This window comes from Mus caroli, unplaced genomic scaffold, assembly GCF_978045245.1.
Source record: "Mus caroli unplaced genomic scaffold, Mus_caroli_1 scaffold_9, whole genome shotgun sequence".
Taxonomy (NCBI): Eukaryota; Metazoa; Chordata; class Mammalia; order Rodentia; family Muridae; genus Mus; species Mus caroli.
The window spans coordinates 56232385-56245361 of record NW_028227264.1 but is presented as its reverse complement, the minus strand read 5'-3'; the positions used below and the strand labels follow the sequence as shown (position 1 = coordinate 56245361).

Sequence of the window (12977 nt, the reverse complement as noted above, 5' to 3'; positions counted from 1 at the left end):
GAGATGCTGACCTCATAAAAGATGTGAGCTATGGCGTCTTGAAGAAGCCGTGCTGGGTTAAAAGGTCCTGACAAAATACTATGCTTTAGCTGAGTTCAAGGTACTTATTGTGGGAAGATGGGTGTTTTAGGTGGACACCCACATTATCTTGGGGTACCATGGCCTCTTTAGTACTCAATTGCCTTAATTTGTGTATCTAGCACACCATTTTCATGATTAAAAGAGTACCACTGTCACTAAGCTTAAATGGTTTTTCAATATCCTCCAACCATAGCATTAAGAATACTACATCAAAACTTCATAGTTTACCTACTTAGATTTACATTCCTTGTAATAGGAACATATCTGGTAAGTGTATTGATTTATTACTTTCTTTGTTCTATAACTGTAACTTTCTATAATCTACTCCATGTTGAAACAATCATTTAGAGAAACCAGAATCTGTGTTCTTAGCCTAGGATCACGTATATTTGGTTTAGGATACATTATTTTTTGTATTTTCTTCAGGTACTTTTACCACTATGTTTTACAAATATATTATTTTCCATCAGAGGAAAAGAACTTTGTTTTATATCTGCATGATTTAGACATTATATCTTGTGAAAAAAATATTTTAATGGACACTAAGTTTCCTTTCAGATCCTGGTAGACTCCTCCAAGTTTTGCTACATCATTGGGGGGATTCAGAGCAGTTCAAGAACCATGCATGCTTCCGAGCAACAGACATGGTCACTTCTGCAATTTCTCAGTCTACAGTCTAAAGAGTACAGGGAAAGTAAAGCCAGGAAATAGTGGTGAGCTTGAAATGCAGAAATGGATCAGCAAGATAGCAAGAGCTTGAACATTTTAAAAGAAAGTGAACTAATGGTCAGAGTACCAGTTTTGCTCATTATAACCGTGAGCCAACCAGAGATGATCATTCAGACACAGTTGAAAGCCGATTGTGAGGCAGCTGGCTGGAACTACGTTCAAGTGTTCAGGACTTAAGCTTATGCAGAGCAAGTCTTTTAAAGAGAAAAACCATACCCTGGTATCTCACTTTGCATTGGCAGAGGTAGGTTTGCACAAGCAAGCTGTTTAGCAGAAGCGATAAGTTAGCTGCGGCATCTTGGCCTTTGGTCCTAAAATAGAGTCGGGTAAATTCTCACTGGATTCTTCATTAAAGAGATCAAATTCTAGTTAATCCTGAAATGACCTAAGTAAGAATACAAGATAGAGGAACTTCTGCAGTATCTTGCCTTCTCAAACATTATTTTTCAACTTCTAAGACATGTTATAGGAAGTAAATTGGTTGTGAAATAACTTCAGTTAAGACAAAATATGCAGCACACACATTGTGAAACCTTTAAAATGCTTGAGAACATAAACTGATAATGTTTTAAATGAGCAATGGAAGCTACAGCCTCCTTTCTACTTACTAAGAAGAAACTCAAGGCTTCAGTGTTCCATGCGCTGATATACCTGCAGTGTAAGCCTACACCTGTAGGTCTTCAGCCCCCATGCATGTGTCTTTATCTGCACCAGGGAAAATGTGAGATAGAAGCCCAATAAATAAATAAATAAATAAATAAATAAATAAATAAATAAATAAATAAATTTTGATGACTGTCAGTGGTTATTATAGGTTCATCTCTGTTGTAATGAAACATGAAACTAGTTTTATTGTTGTGAAGAGACATTGAGGCCATGGCAACACATATATAACAGAAAACATTTCATTGGTGCTTGCTTATAGTTTCAGAAAGTTAGTCCATTCTCATCAAGTATGCATGTAGAAATGCTACTAAAGAAGTAGGTGAGAACTCTACATCTGTATCTGCAGGCAACATGAAAAGAGAGAGCAGCTGGATCTGGCTTGGGCTTCTGAAACCTCAAAGCCCACCCACAATGACACACTTCATCCAACAAGGCCACACCTCCTAATCCTTCCAAATAGTGCCACTTCATAAGCATTGTGAATTTATGGGGGCTATTAATATTAAAACCACTACAGAAGGTAGTTTTCTTTTCTAGATTATAGTCTATCATTAAGAGAAGTCAGGTCAAGAACTCAGGATGGAGCTTGATGCAGAAACATAAAGAGTGATTCTGGCTCTTGCATACACTTACTCTTAGCGAGCTTTCTTATAGAGCTCAAGTCCACAGGCCCAGGGAATGGAGTCACCCATAGTGGGCTGCATCTTCCTTTATTAATTAACAACAAAGACCCCCACATACATGTCCATTGGCCAATCTGATTTGGGCAATCTCTCAATTAGGCTCTTCTTCTCAAGGGAACCTAAGCAATGCTAAGTTGGCAGTTAATACTAACCAGTACAGTGGTCTATGAGTGGATTTTATACAAAAACTTTTAGGTTAGTTTACAAATTTGAGAACTTTGAATTTCAAAAGTGTTGTTTCCTCAATCTCTTGGTCAATTTTCCCTTGGTCTTGGGAAATATCCCCTTTAACAACGTGACAAGGGAGTGAGCTGAAAGTTATTATATCTACAGACTATTAAGTGAAATAGAATTTGGTTTTGTCACATGAAACTCAAGATGAACGAAGACCAAAGTGTGGTCACTTTGCCCCTTCTTAGAATTGGGAACAAAACACCCATGGAAGGAGTTACAGAGACGAAGTTTGGAGCTGAGACAAAAGGATGAACCATCCAGAGACTGCCCCACCTGGGGGTCCATCCCATAATCAGCCACCAAACGCAGACACTATTGCATACATTAGCAAGATTTTGCTGAAGGGACCCTGATATAGCTATCTGTTGTGAGGCCAAGCCAGTGCCTGGCAAACACAGAAGTGGATGCTTACAGTCAGCTGCTTACAGTTGGATGGAACACAGGGCCTCCAATGTAGGAGCTAGAGAAAGTACCCAAGGAGCTGAAGGGGTCTGCAACCCTATAGGTGGAACAACAATATGAACTAACCAGTACCCCCCAGAGCTCGTGTCTCTAGCTGCATATGTAGCAGAAGATGGCCTAGTCGGCCATCGTTGGGAAGAGAGGTCCCTTGGTCTTGCAAACTTTATATGCCTCAGTACAGGGTAACACCAGGGCCATGAAGTGGGAGTGGGTGGGTAGGGGAGGCGGGGGGAGGGTATGGGGGACTTTTGGGATAGCATTTGAAATGTAAATGAAGAAAATACCTAATTTAAAAAAATTTTAGTAAATTAAAAAAAAAGAATTTGGTTTTGTGATGGTTTGTATATGCTTGGCTCAGGGAATAGCACTATTAGAAAGTGTGGCCTTGTTGGAGTAGGTGTGTCACTGTGGGTGTGGGCTTAAGACCTTCATCCTAGCTGCCTGGAAGCCAGTCTTCTCCTAGCTGCCTTCAGATGGAGGTGTAGAACTCTCAGCTCCTCTTGAACCATGCCTGTCTGCCTGCTACCATGTTCCCACTTTGATGATAATGGACTGAACCCCTGAACCTGTAAGCCAGCCCTAATTAAATATTGTCCTTCTAAGAGTTTCCTTGGTCATGGTGTCTGTTCACAGCAGTAAAACCCTAACTAAGACAGGTTTGAAGAAAAATGAGATCCAACTACCTTTAAAATTTTAAGAAGTAGAAATATCTATTAATGTTTCTATAAATGCACATGAGACCTGCCAGTGCAGCCCTTGATCTCTTATACCACTGTGGTGTTATTTCCTACTCCCACTCACACACCTTTCCTTTCTTTAATGTTTTAGAAATTAAGCCTGTATTTTCACCTACTCACAATGTACCCTTAAAGCAGCAGGCTAGAGTCAATGCTTTCAAAGCAAGAATCAGGAACTCTTGCCAGCAGGAGAGATGGTGACTGTTAGAGACATGGAAATGAACACATTATCAACTCCCTGCTTTGTATTTTTAAAGAAAGTAGACCCTCTAGACCCAGAAAACTTATCTAGGTAATCTACTTTGATACTAATAATTGTACATCCAAATGTCTAATTTTGTATTTCTTTGTTATATATTAAAGTGCATGGGAGTGGCTAGAGAGGCAGCTCAATGCTGGGGAACACTTATTCTCCCCCAGAGTACCAGAATTTTGTTCTCCACACAACCAACTCTGGTTCTTCAAAATCACCTATAACTCCAGCTGCAGATAACCTGACACCTTCTTTTGACCTCCTCAGAGATTCACATGAAAACATGTACACACACACACACACAATTCTAAAACATTTAAAAGTGCACATGGAATATCTATCTCTAGTATAGAAATCAAAATTCAAAATGCTCCAATATCCTAAACTGTCATGACAGCACCAAGGGGAAATTCCAGCCCTGACCTCAACATGGCAGATTCTAGTGCAAGTGCATTGAGTTATTTTACAAAATTACCCTCAAGTATGGGAGAAAGATACTTGTGAAACATAAAGCAGTTTTAGGTTTGGATCATATTTCTAAGATATCTTGTTATGTACATGTATATCCTAAAATCAATATACTTTTTGTCCCAAGTACTATGGGTAAGGAATATTAAACCTGTCCTATAGCAACCAGGTAATGGTATTGTTGTAGTGAACTATATAAATTGAAGGACATTTCCTTACATTTTATATTTTTACCTTGAATTCCCATATAAAATCTTAACGAAATTACAAGGTTGCAGTTTTCTTTTAGAAGAAGAAAACTGAGCTGAAATGCAGATTTCCAAGAGAATGTTAAGAGAAACCCTGAAGTTTGGCATCCTCAGTATTATTTCCTAGTCACAAGAACATAGCCATACAACTATGATCCTTGGTTTACTCCATCAGTAGATAAATAATAGCATCCCCCACCTTGCTTTAGATCAGAGGCTGAGAAAATGACTCAAGGGCATTTTACAAGTTAGAAATTTCAGTCGTGTGTGTGTGTGTGTGTGTGTGTGTGTGTGTGTGTGTGTGTGTGTGTGTTTGTGTGTACATAGAAGATGCAAACCAGCTACATAAAGATATTTGTTTTAGTTTTGTCAGCTCTGTTCTAATTACCTGTTCTTCCCACCCCCAGAAAAAAAGTGGAATTGGAACACTTTCATGGATTCTCTGTATAGGCTTCATTGTACCATTCTTGACTTAGTAAAGTTCAGTGTAGTGCAGTGTTTGGAGACTCGTGCTAAGAGTGGAGGATTAAATTGACTTCTTTTTTCAAATTGTTTTTGCTATAAAACATTGATAAATGACACTGTGACTCCATGGCACTTGATTATATTTACATTTTGTCACATGTTGAAGCCTGTTTTTTTTCCTTTATACTGTTTTTAATAGAAAAAGATCATTTTTGTAGTCTTACTATAACCAACTTCCTTAGGTCCTCCTGATCAGATGAATTTACAAATTCCAGATTCTTCATCGTAGTCTCAAATATGTGGCATCTCCATATTTTTCTGGGTCATCAAGTTATCTTATGAATGAGTATCTTATACAAGATACAAGACTTTTTTCCAGCCTTACTTTATGCTATAAGAAAGGCTACTGTATGGAAAATTCAAGATAGATTGACGGCATTAAATATGACAACTGCTATTATACGTGTGTATTTTTTTATTTCAATTTGGTTTGCATTCCAAAGGAAATCAAAAGTATATTCCCATTTCTATAAAAAGTATTGTAAAATTATAAAAAAAAAATGGAAAACAGTAAATTTGCATATCAAAATCCCATGAGTTGCTTGGAGTAACACATCTTAGAATTATAATTTTCTACCTCCACACCAAAGACAAACTTATAATTAGTGACCAGTGCTTCAGTAGCTGGCTAACTCTGGAACTCCAGGAAACCAAGTTGTCAAAAGTCCCGTCATCTTTTCTATGCCTTTTCATAACAGCGGACAGCAACGGTATCCCCAAAGGTAAGAGTCTGAAATAGTCCAAAGATAATTGAATCATTTTACCTAAGACCATTCACTGCTGAAATTTTAAACATTGTCATTTATATGACTTAAATATTAGATCAAAGAATGAGGATATAGGCAAGCATTAAATGTTGCATATATTCATTGTTTCCTAGCCAAACAAAAGGATGCTCATATTTAATAAGTGAAAAGCATGCTCATCTTATTCAAATTTATGAAGATGAAAAGGAAGTAGAAACTGAGTTGGAAACTACGGTTTAAAAATTCCTTTCCTGTAAAATTGCTAAGGGAACCGGAACAAATTGGATCCAAGAAAGGCACATCGTGTCACTGTGGCCTCAACTGTCTGCTTTGAAAGGGACTTAGATTTTTCATAGATTTTCATAACAGTTTTCTATCCACAATCCTGATGGGTTTCTTTAGAAAATACAAGTCTTTGAGCTCATGGTATTAGGAGTAACTTATTCTAAGCTCAGCAAGGACATGCCAGTACGGTGTTCTCTCTACTTTGACTGCCATGTTTAGCTCATGTGGACATAACCTAGATGCTTAGGTGGCAGGGGCACTGAATTTTGATGCTCTTACTCTGAAAGGGAAGAATTACTACAAAAAAAATCACCTTAAAGTATTAAGGTGTATACCAAAGACGTTCCAAGCATTGGTATGCCCCTCAGAATTCAGTATGCCTTTCTGTAATCTGAGTTCTTGCAGAACTCAGTTTTGCCTGACCACAGTCAGGATTTCTTAAGATGAGCTTGCTCTAGCTTTGTATAAACAAGAAAGGAATCAAGGCTACTCATAAAAAAATAACTTTAGGATAATTGTTAGAAATGAACTCTTTTCTTTGTTGATTATTCAAGAAAAATCTCTGCTCTCTGCTTTCCAACATTCTACATGTGAGAAGAAGTGGATTTAAGTACAGAATAGTTCTGACTGTGATAGTAAAGAAGTGGGCAATCTATTCTGTACCAGCAGCCAGAAAGGCACTAGAAAGGCAGCTAGAAAATCTTAGCAGGAGTTTGTAAGGCAACCCCAGACATCCTCAAGAGTAATAATCAAACTTAACCATATCACTATCATCTAAATATTTCTATTTTTAAAATTGTCTCTACAGGTCTAGATCAAGGCCTAGCTTCTTCTATCATGAGGGAAATTATTTATAAAATTATTTTTCTCTCTTAGGATATTTATATGCCTAGCTGTCACTGGACATATCTTGAAAAGTTAGCTGATTCATTAAATAAAAACAACTGTAAGGGAGTAACATCAAATAGGCCTAGTAAAAATTAAAGCTTCACCTTTTGTTAAAATTATTTGCACTGAGCTCTTATAAACTAAAATTTAAAATGTTTAAAATGCCTTAATTACAGTCTCTAATAGGTAACTTTTCTGGTATTTCATTACTTTATGTTTTCCTATGAGTTACCTTCAAATATTTTCCTAATGAATAGCTTACATTTAAGTTCCAGTTGAAGGCTGGGCATTCACAGCAATCCCATGACCACAGTTCTTGACACACACTTTTGGGGTAAATTGATGTATAATTTTAAAACTCTGCAGGTGCCAACCTGAGGCAACAACTAGTTCTGAGTTTTTCCTTCCTCTGTTTTACATATTAAGGGACATTGAAAGGCAGGAGAAACTGAGATGGAAATAAGGGGTTGGGGGAGAGCAAAAGTGGGGGGCTAAGGAAGAAGAGTCCAGAGGGGAGTGCAAAAGGATGGTGTTTAGAGGGAAGCAGGGACAGAAAAGGCAGACTCCTTAGGACTTACCACTACCATCTTGCCATCCTTAATTTCTCTGATACAGTTTGTCTCTTTGCCATCCCACTTCTGCACATGAACGAGCTTGTCTCCATCCAACCGAACCACAGACTGAGAGCAACAACCAAGGAAAGGGGGTTAACGGGCAGAAGTCCACTTTTCACAGAAGTCAAGCGACAGCTTTATCGGAGAGGGCCATAACTGAGTACATCACTCATAATTATTCCAGCAGCACTTCATCCTCGGTTACTTTCAAGAATCTCTGTTTTCTAAAATGTGGCCATTTATGATTCAGCTGCCGTGTATACAGTTGCAAAAAACCAGCATAGATCAGAAATGAAAACACAGAACTAGTCACTCTTCTTGCTTAAGCAAAGCTTTGTTGTGCGATGGACTAATTGGTCAAGCTGAGATGATCAGAGAGAAAGAACAAGGTGTGGTCTTTCTTTCAAATAAACATGGTTCAATACTCTCTGGGTAACAGTTGCTATAAAATGTGAAAAAGGATGAATAGCCTGCAAGTTTGGCTCTGGAAATTACTCAGTGTCTGGGATACAACCAGTCAACCCTAGAATGTTAACTCTGGCTCCTTCTTCCTGAAGGGGGATTCTGAAAGCTTGTTCCCCTTCTCCATGTCTGTGGAGAGATTGGGAATCCTCATCCCTCTGGCCCATCCTCAGCGGATAAAGCTGCCTCTTACCTTACAGTTTCTGTCATCTATGCTGGTTTCTTCAAACTCTTCTCCCAGCTGGAAATTGATCTCTGTGTTCTTGAATGTGCATTGTGTCCGGATCACCACTTTGCCGCCTTCCTGACTGATAATCACAGTTGGTTTGGTCACGTTTCCCACTTGCCTAGTGGCAAAGCCCACGCCTGAAACAGCAAAGGGAGCCGGCGCAGTTAACAGCAACTTCCAAAATAGTTCATCAAGCAGAAATCTGCTTGTCACTCTAAGAATCCAGAATTGGATTCTAAAGTGTAGATTTCATCCAAACCTGATTAATGGTTAATCCACTAGCCATGGACAAGGTAAGCACAAATAAGGACCTTCTCACACCCCTCTCCAAAAGTTACAGACGCTTCACATTATCCACAGACTATCACATGGTCCCGTTATTTGATTCTGCGCAAGAAGGCAGGAAAATGCCACAGTAAGAATTATTTAAGTGGGCTATGCATGGTCTTAGTATAATTGACACAATGTGCTCAGCCTGTCTCTCAGAAACCTGGTAAGTAAAAACAGGGGTTTCTAAGGATCGAAACACAGAGTTAAAAAGAAAACAGTACGTCTTATTGTTACCTACCCAGAGCTTTCATGTACTCATCAAAATTCTGACTGTCTGTCAGCTTCCAGGTTGCACAGAAAGCATCTACCATCCTTAAACTCCTAGTCAGCTGAAAATAGGTAGGAGCTGGAGGAACTCGGGTCTTACCCACCACTGTAGTTCACAAAGACCCTTTGCACCTCAGCAGAAGCTGCTGCCTTCTTATTTAGAAAAGAAGCGGGCAAAAAGCCAATCATTTGAATGACTAACTTGTCTCTTTCCAGTAGGCTGCTGCGGGGGAGGGGCTGGGCAGATGGCTCCAATCCTCCTTGTGATTTGCTCAGGCCACTGGGTTAGCGGAGTAGGTCAAGATCCTCCCAGTTCACACATCGCAATCCTGATGCCCCCGACAATGCTCTAAAGGAAGTCAGCGGGGCCTGGGAACAGAAAACTGGAGAAAAGAGAGGGTTTTTCAGGTTCAGCAGCGCATAAGAAAAAAAAAAAAGGCAACTGCAGCCTCAAACTGGGAGGAAAGAAAAGGGAAGGATAATAGGGCATTCAGATTGATTTCCTTAACGAGAGCATGGTGTTGGTTACAAATGAAGGCCTCCTTAAAGAAAAACCCACTGAAATGCCAGATTTTTTCAGACATAGGCGTCTGAAGGGTGTGTTTTAGTTTTATATCTAAACAGGGAGCCAAATGCAGACTACAATATGCCAAGCTGGGAAAAGATACAGAGTGTGAGTGAAAATATATTTCCTAGATGAACCCTGTCCCTATCGATGTGACAGACAGTGTAGCTAGGGAGCCGACTCTCAACACAAACACAGCGTGTTTCTCAGAATGTAAGAACCAGACCAGAATGGGAAAGGAACCTTACAAAGTGTCCTTAAAATTCACTAATGAGTTAGAGAAACAAAGAGGAGAGTCTTTTCCTTCACCTCCTCGAGGGGGCTACAGAATTAATGTGGAAAAGCTGAACAGGCAACCAGTTAGCAAGATCTTAAAGGATATTTTGGTTTCCTAAGGTCACATCTACCTAAATATGAGGCTTGCATAAGCAGGGAGACAGGAACTGGAGGGGTGATGCGAATGGAACTTGCCTATACTGTGTGCCAGCTCAGTGTACAAGTATGAGAGAATAGCTGGAAGGTTCTAATAGAGGCGTTAGAGGGGTCTGCGAACTTCCTCTTCACCTTGAGATTCCCTCTGCTTTATAGACGTCTCGATCCAATAAAAAGGCACTTTCCCAGGCTCAGAGAGAAAGAGAGCCTGGAGTCTGACAAGGCAACCCCTGCTCTTCTGCCAGCCCAGCTTCAGCTCACAATGCATGCATCCCACTCTGCAGGTCCTGTGGAAGACAGGGGCTCAGTACGCTTTAGCCTATTGCTGTGCTAGCTGGATGGCAGCATACCTGTTTATCATAAACACCAGAACTGTCTCCATAGTGTGTGCCTTCAAGTCTGAACTACATAGGTGACTAGTTCCACCACCTTGTGGAACCAACCACAAACCTGCCATCCGGTTCTAATGGTTTACTCTCACAAAGGACACTTGATGCAAAGACTTAGCTCATTTTGCTTCCCCAGTCATCCTCCCAACCCCCAACACACAATCCTCCTAGATGTAAGCAACTGCTGGCTTTGCCTGATTCTTTAGCAGCAGCTACCACACTGTTCTCAAAGGATCTCTGGGAAACAAGCAACCTTTCAAATACAAATTTGCATTCCCCTCACTACTAAGGACACTGAACATTTTTTAATGTGCTTTTCTGGGTTTTGAATACCATTCATGCAGTGACTTTAAATATTTTCCTACTTTAAAGTTGGGGTGGTTTTTTTCCCTTTCTGCTGTACTATATATATTCTTTGTATATTTTAGATAAGCTACTTGGTGGATATGTGTTTTTGCAAAAAATCATTTTTATTTTTCTTTGTTTTCTTGGTTAAAACAAAAATTTCACTAATATGTCAAACTTTATTATGTATACATCTTAAGAACATATAAATTGAATTTAGTTAATGGTACCACAGTATAGTTGTTTTAAGTTCTAAATCTGATCTTGACTTTTTTTCTTATTTAGTTTTTATTCATAATCATAAACTTAACTCTGCAATCCAGACAGACTTGAAGGGGGGAATGAGGAAAATATGGAACCCAAAGGACTTCAGTGAGAGCAGAGATTACAGGACATTGTGAGCAGATGGAGTAGGGGAGCTCTTATGAGCTATAGAAAGAATGGTTTGATGGGTAAAATGCCTGCAAGTCAAAAGAAATTAGACTTGTCCACAGTCGGAAGTGGTGATCTTCTTGCTGGTCTTGCCATTCTTGGACCCAAAATGCTCCATGGCTTCGACAATGTTCATTGCCTTCTTTCACCTTTCCAAAGACCAAATGCTTGCCATCGAGCCATTCAGTCTTGGCAGTGCAGATAAAAAACTGGGACCCATTTGTGTTTGGTCCAGCATTTGCCATGGACAAGATGCCGGGACCTGTGTGCTTCAGGATGAAATTCTCATCCTCTGATTTCTCTCCGTAGATGGACCTGCCACCAGTGCCATTACGGCGTGTGAAGTCACCACCCTGGCACATGAATCCTGAGACAATTCTGTGAAAGGAGGAACCCTTATAGCCAAATCCTTTATCTTCAGTGCTCAGAGCATGAAAGTTTTCTGCTGTCTTTGGAACTTTGTCTGCAAACAGCTCAAAGGAGACGTGGCCCAAGGAAGAACGCGGTGGGGTTGATCATTGCTGCAGCAAGCGGCGAAAAGCAACAGTGGTGTCTGCAAAGCCTGATCTTTGCGGGGCTGTGGATGTAGGGGAAAGAGGGAAGTGGGAGAGAACCCATGTCCCGCCAGAGTTCCAGGGCTCTGGGCCAGTGGTCGCAGGAGGACTGTTCACGCTTTCCACACGGCCCCAGGTGGGTGTCTGGCTGTGGGAAGCCACTGACCCCACAGAGCGGGTGGTAGACAAGGGGCAGCCCCAGGTACCAGGTTCTCGGCCTCCGACCTCCCAGGCTGGATACAGCAAAGGAGCAGAGAACAGAATAGGGGCCCCGGGGTGGCACTTGGCCCCAGGGATGAAAGGAGGAGAGGGCAGGGGGAGAGGGCACTGGATGGTTCCCACTAGGGCGAGAGTCCTTGGTCAGGTCTGTGGCTGGAGCACAGGATGGCCTTCTGGTGGGAGGTTAGACTCCGCTCCTTAGTAGAAAGCCTAAGCATGGCAGTTCAAGCATGGCAGGCCTTCATGATCAGAGACAGTCTATGGTTTTAGAGCTTTATTGTAGAAAGGCAGGGAGAAAGGAGAGAAGGTAGAAAGAGAGAGAGACCAGCCATGGCCATGTGGAGAGATGAGGGAAGAGAGAGAGAGAGAGAGAGAGAGAGAGAGAGAGAGAGAGAGAGAGAGAGAGAGAGAGAGAGAGAGAGAGAAGGAGGCTAGAGAGTAAGAAACCTGAGGGCTAAAGAGAGTGAGGAGGGGCCAAGCAGCCCCTCTTATAGTGGGCTATAGTCAGGTGGCTGTGGGGGTGGAGTCTAGCCAGAATGCCAGAAGCTTGGGACATTGTGTGCACGACTGATAGTAACAGAATTATGGGCAGGCTCCTGATTCTGGGAATATGGCTCACCTTTTCGTCCCTTGTAGATTTCTCTATTGGGTCACCAGAGCAAGCCCCATTCAACTAAAATAGGCTGCCTCTCACATTCCCACAGATCTTGACTTCTTATTTAAACCCTTATGCAAACCCTTCTTGTTCTCCAGTTAAAGACAGAAACTGAAAGCATCGTCTAAGCCAGCCCTGCCCTTGACATTTGAAGGAAGCAGGGCAAGTGTTAAACTCAGTTTAGCGTGCTGAAATATTTGTCTTTTTACATTTATCTTCTCTGTTCTGCAGACGAAGACTACAACAGGAAGGGTTTATTCTAAGTAAAAGTACATATGCATATAATTCTTTAATATAGACTTATAATTCTATACATTTTATAGTTCCTTTCATAGGAAGCATTTCATAAATTTCATATTCATTTACAGAGGAAAATATTGTTATGTAGATAAGTACAGTAGAATTTTTGGAAGACCCAATCGATTTTGTGACTACATAAACCAACATATCTGAGCAAATTCAAATTACTCATTATATAA

The 12977-nt window shown here is 40.6% G+C and overlaps 1 protein-coding gene and 1 pseudogene across 1 annotated transcript; both read right to left on the bottom strand.

Annotated features, from left to right (window-relative positions):
• Nucleotides 1-5489: 5489 nt before the first annotated feature.
• Nucleotides 5490-9054, bottom strand: Fabp7 (fatty acid binding protein 7). The gene is made up of 4 exons (XM_021174828.3): nucleotides 8879-9054; nucleotides 8275-8447; nucleotides 7584-7685; nucleotides 5490-5816 (listed from the first exon to the last, which is right to left on the bottom strand). Exons 1-4 carry the CDS (start codon nucleotides 8949-8951, stop codon nucleotides 5766-5768), a joined length of 399 nt encoding a protein of 132 aa, XP_021030487.1. The 5' UTR covers nucleotides 8952-9054; the 3' UTR covers nucleotides 5490-5765.
• Nucleotides 9055-11116: 2062 nt separating this feature from the next.
• Nucleotides 11117-11432, bottom strand: LOC110302685 (peptidyl-prolyl cis-trans isomerase A pseudogene; annotated as a pseudogene).
• Nucleotides 11433-12977: the final 1545 nt, after the last annotated feature.

Bases quoted from the DNA above. Each gene is read 5' to 3' on its own strand.
- Fabp7 (XM_021174828.3), bottom strand. From the start codon at position 8,951: ATGGTAGATGCTTTCTGTGCAACCTGGAAGCTGACAGACAGTCAGAAT. The intron at 7,686-8,274 runs GTAAGAGGCAGC...TGTTGCTCTCAG, and splicing joins TAGATGACAGAAACTGTAAG to TCTGTGGTTCGGTTGGATGG. The intron at 5,817-7,583 runs GTAAGTCCTAAG...GGACTATTTCAG, and splicing joins AGGATGGCAAGATGGTAGTG to ACTCTTACCTTTGGGGATAC.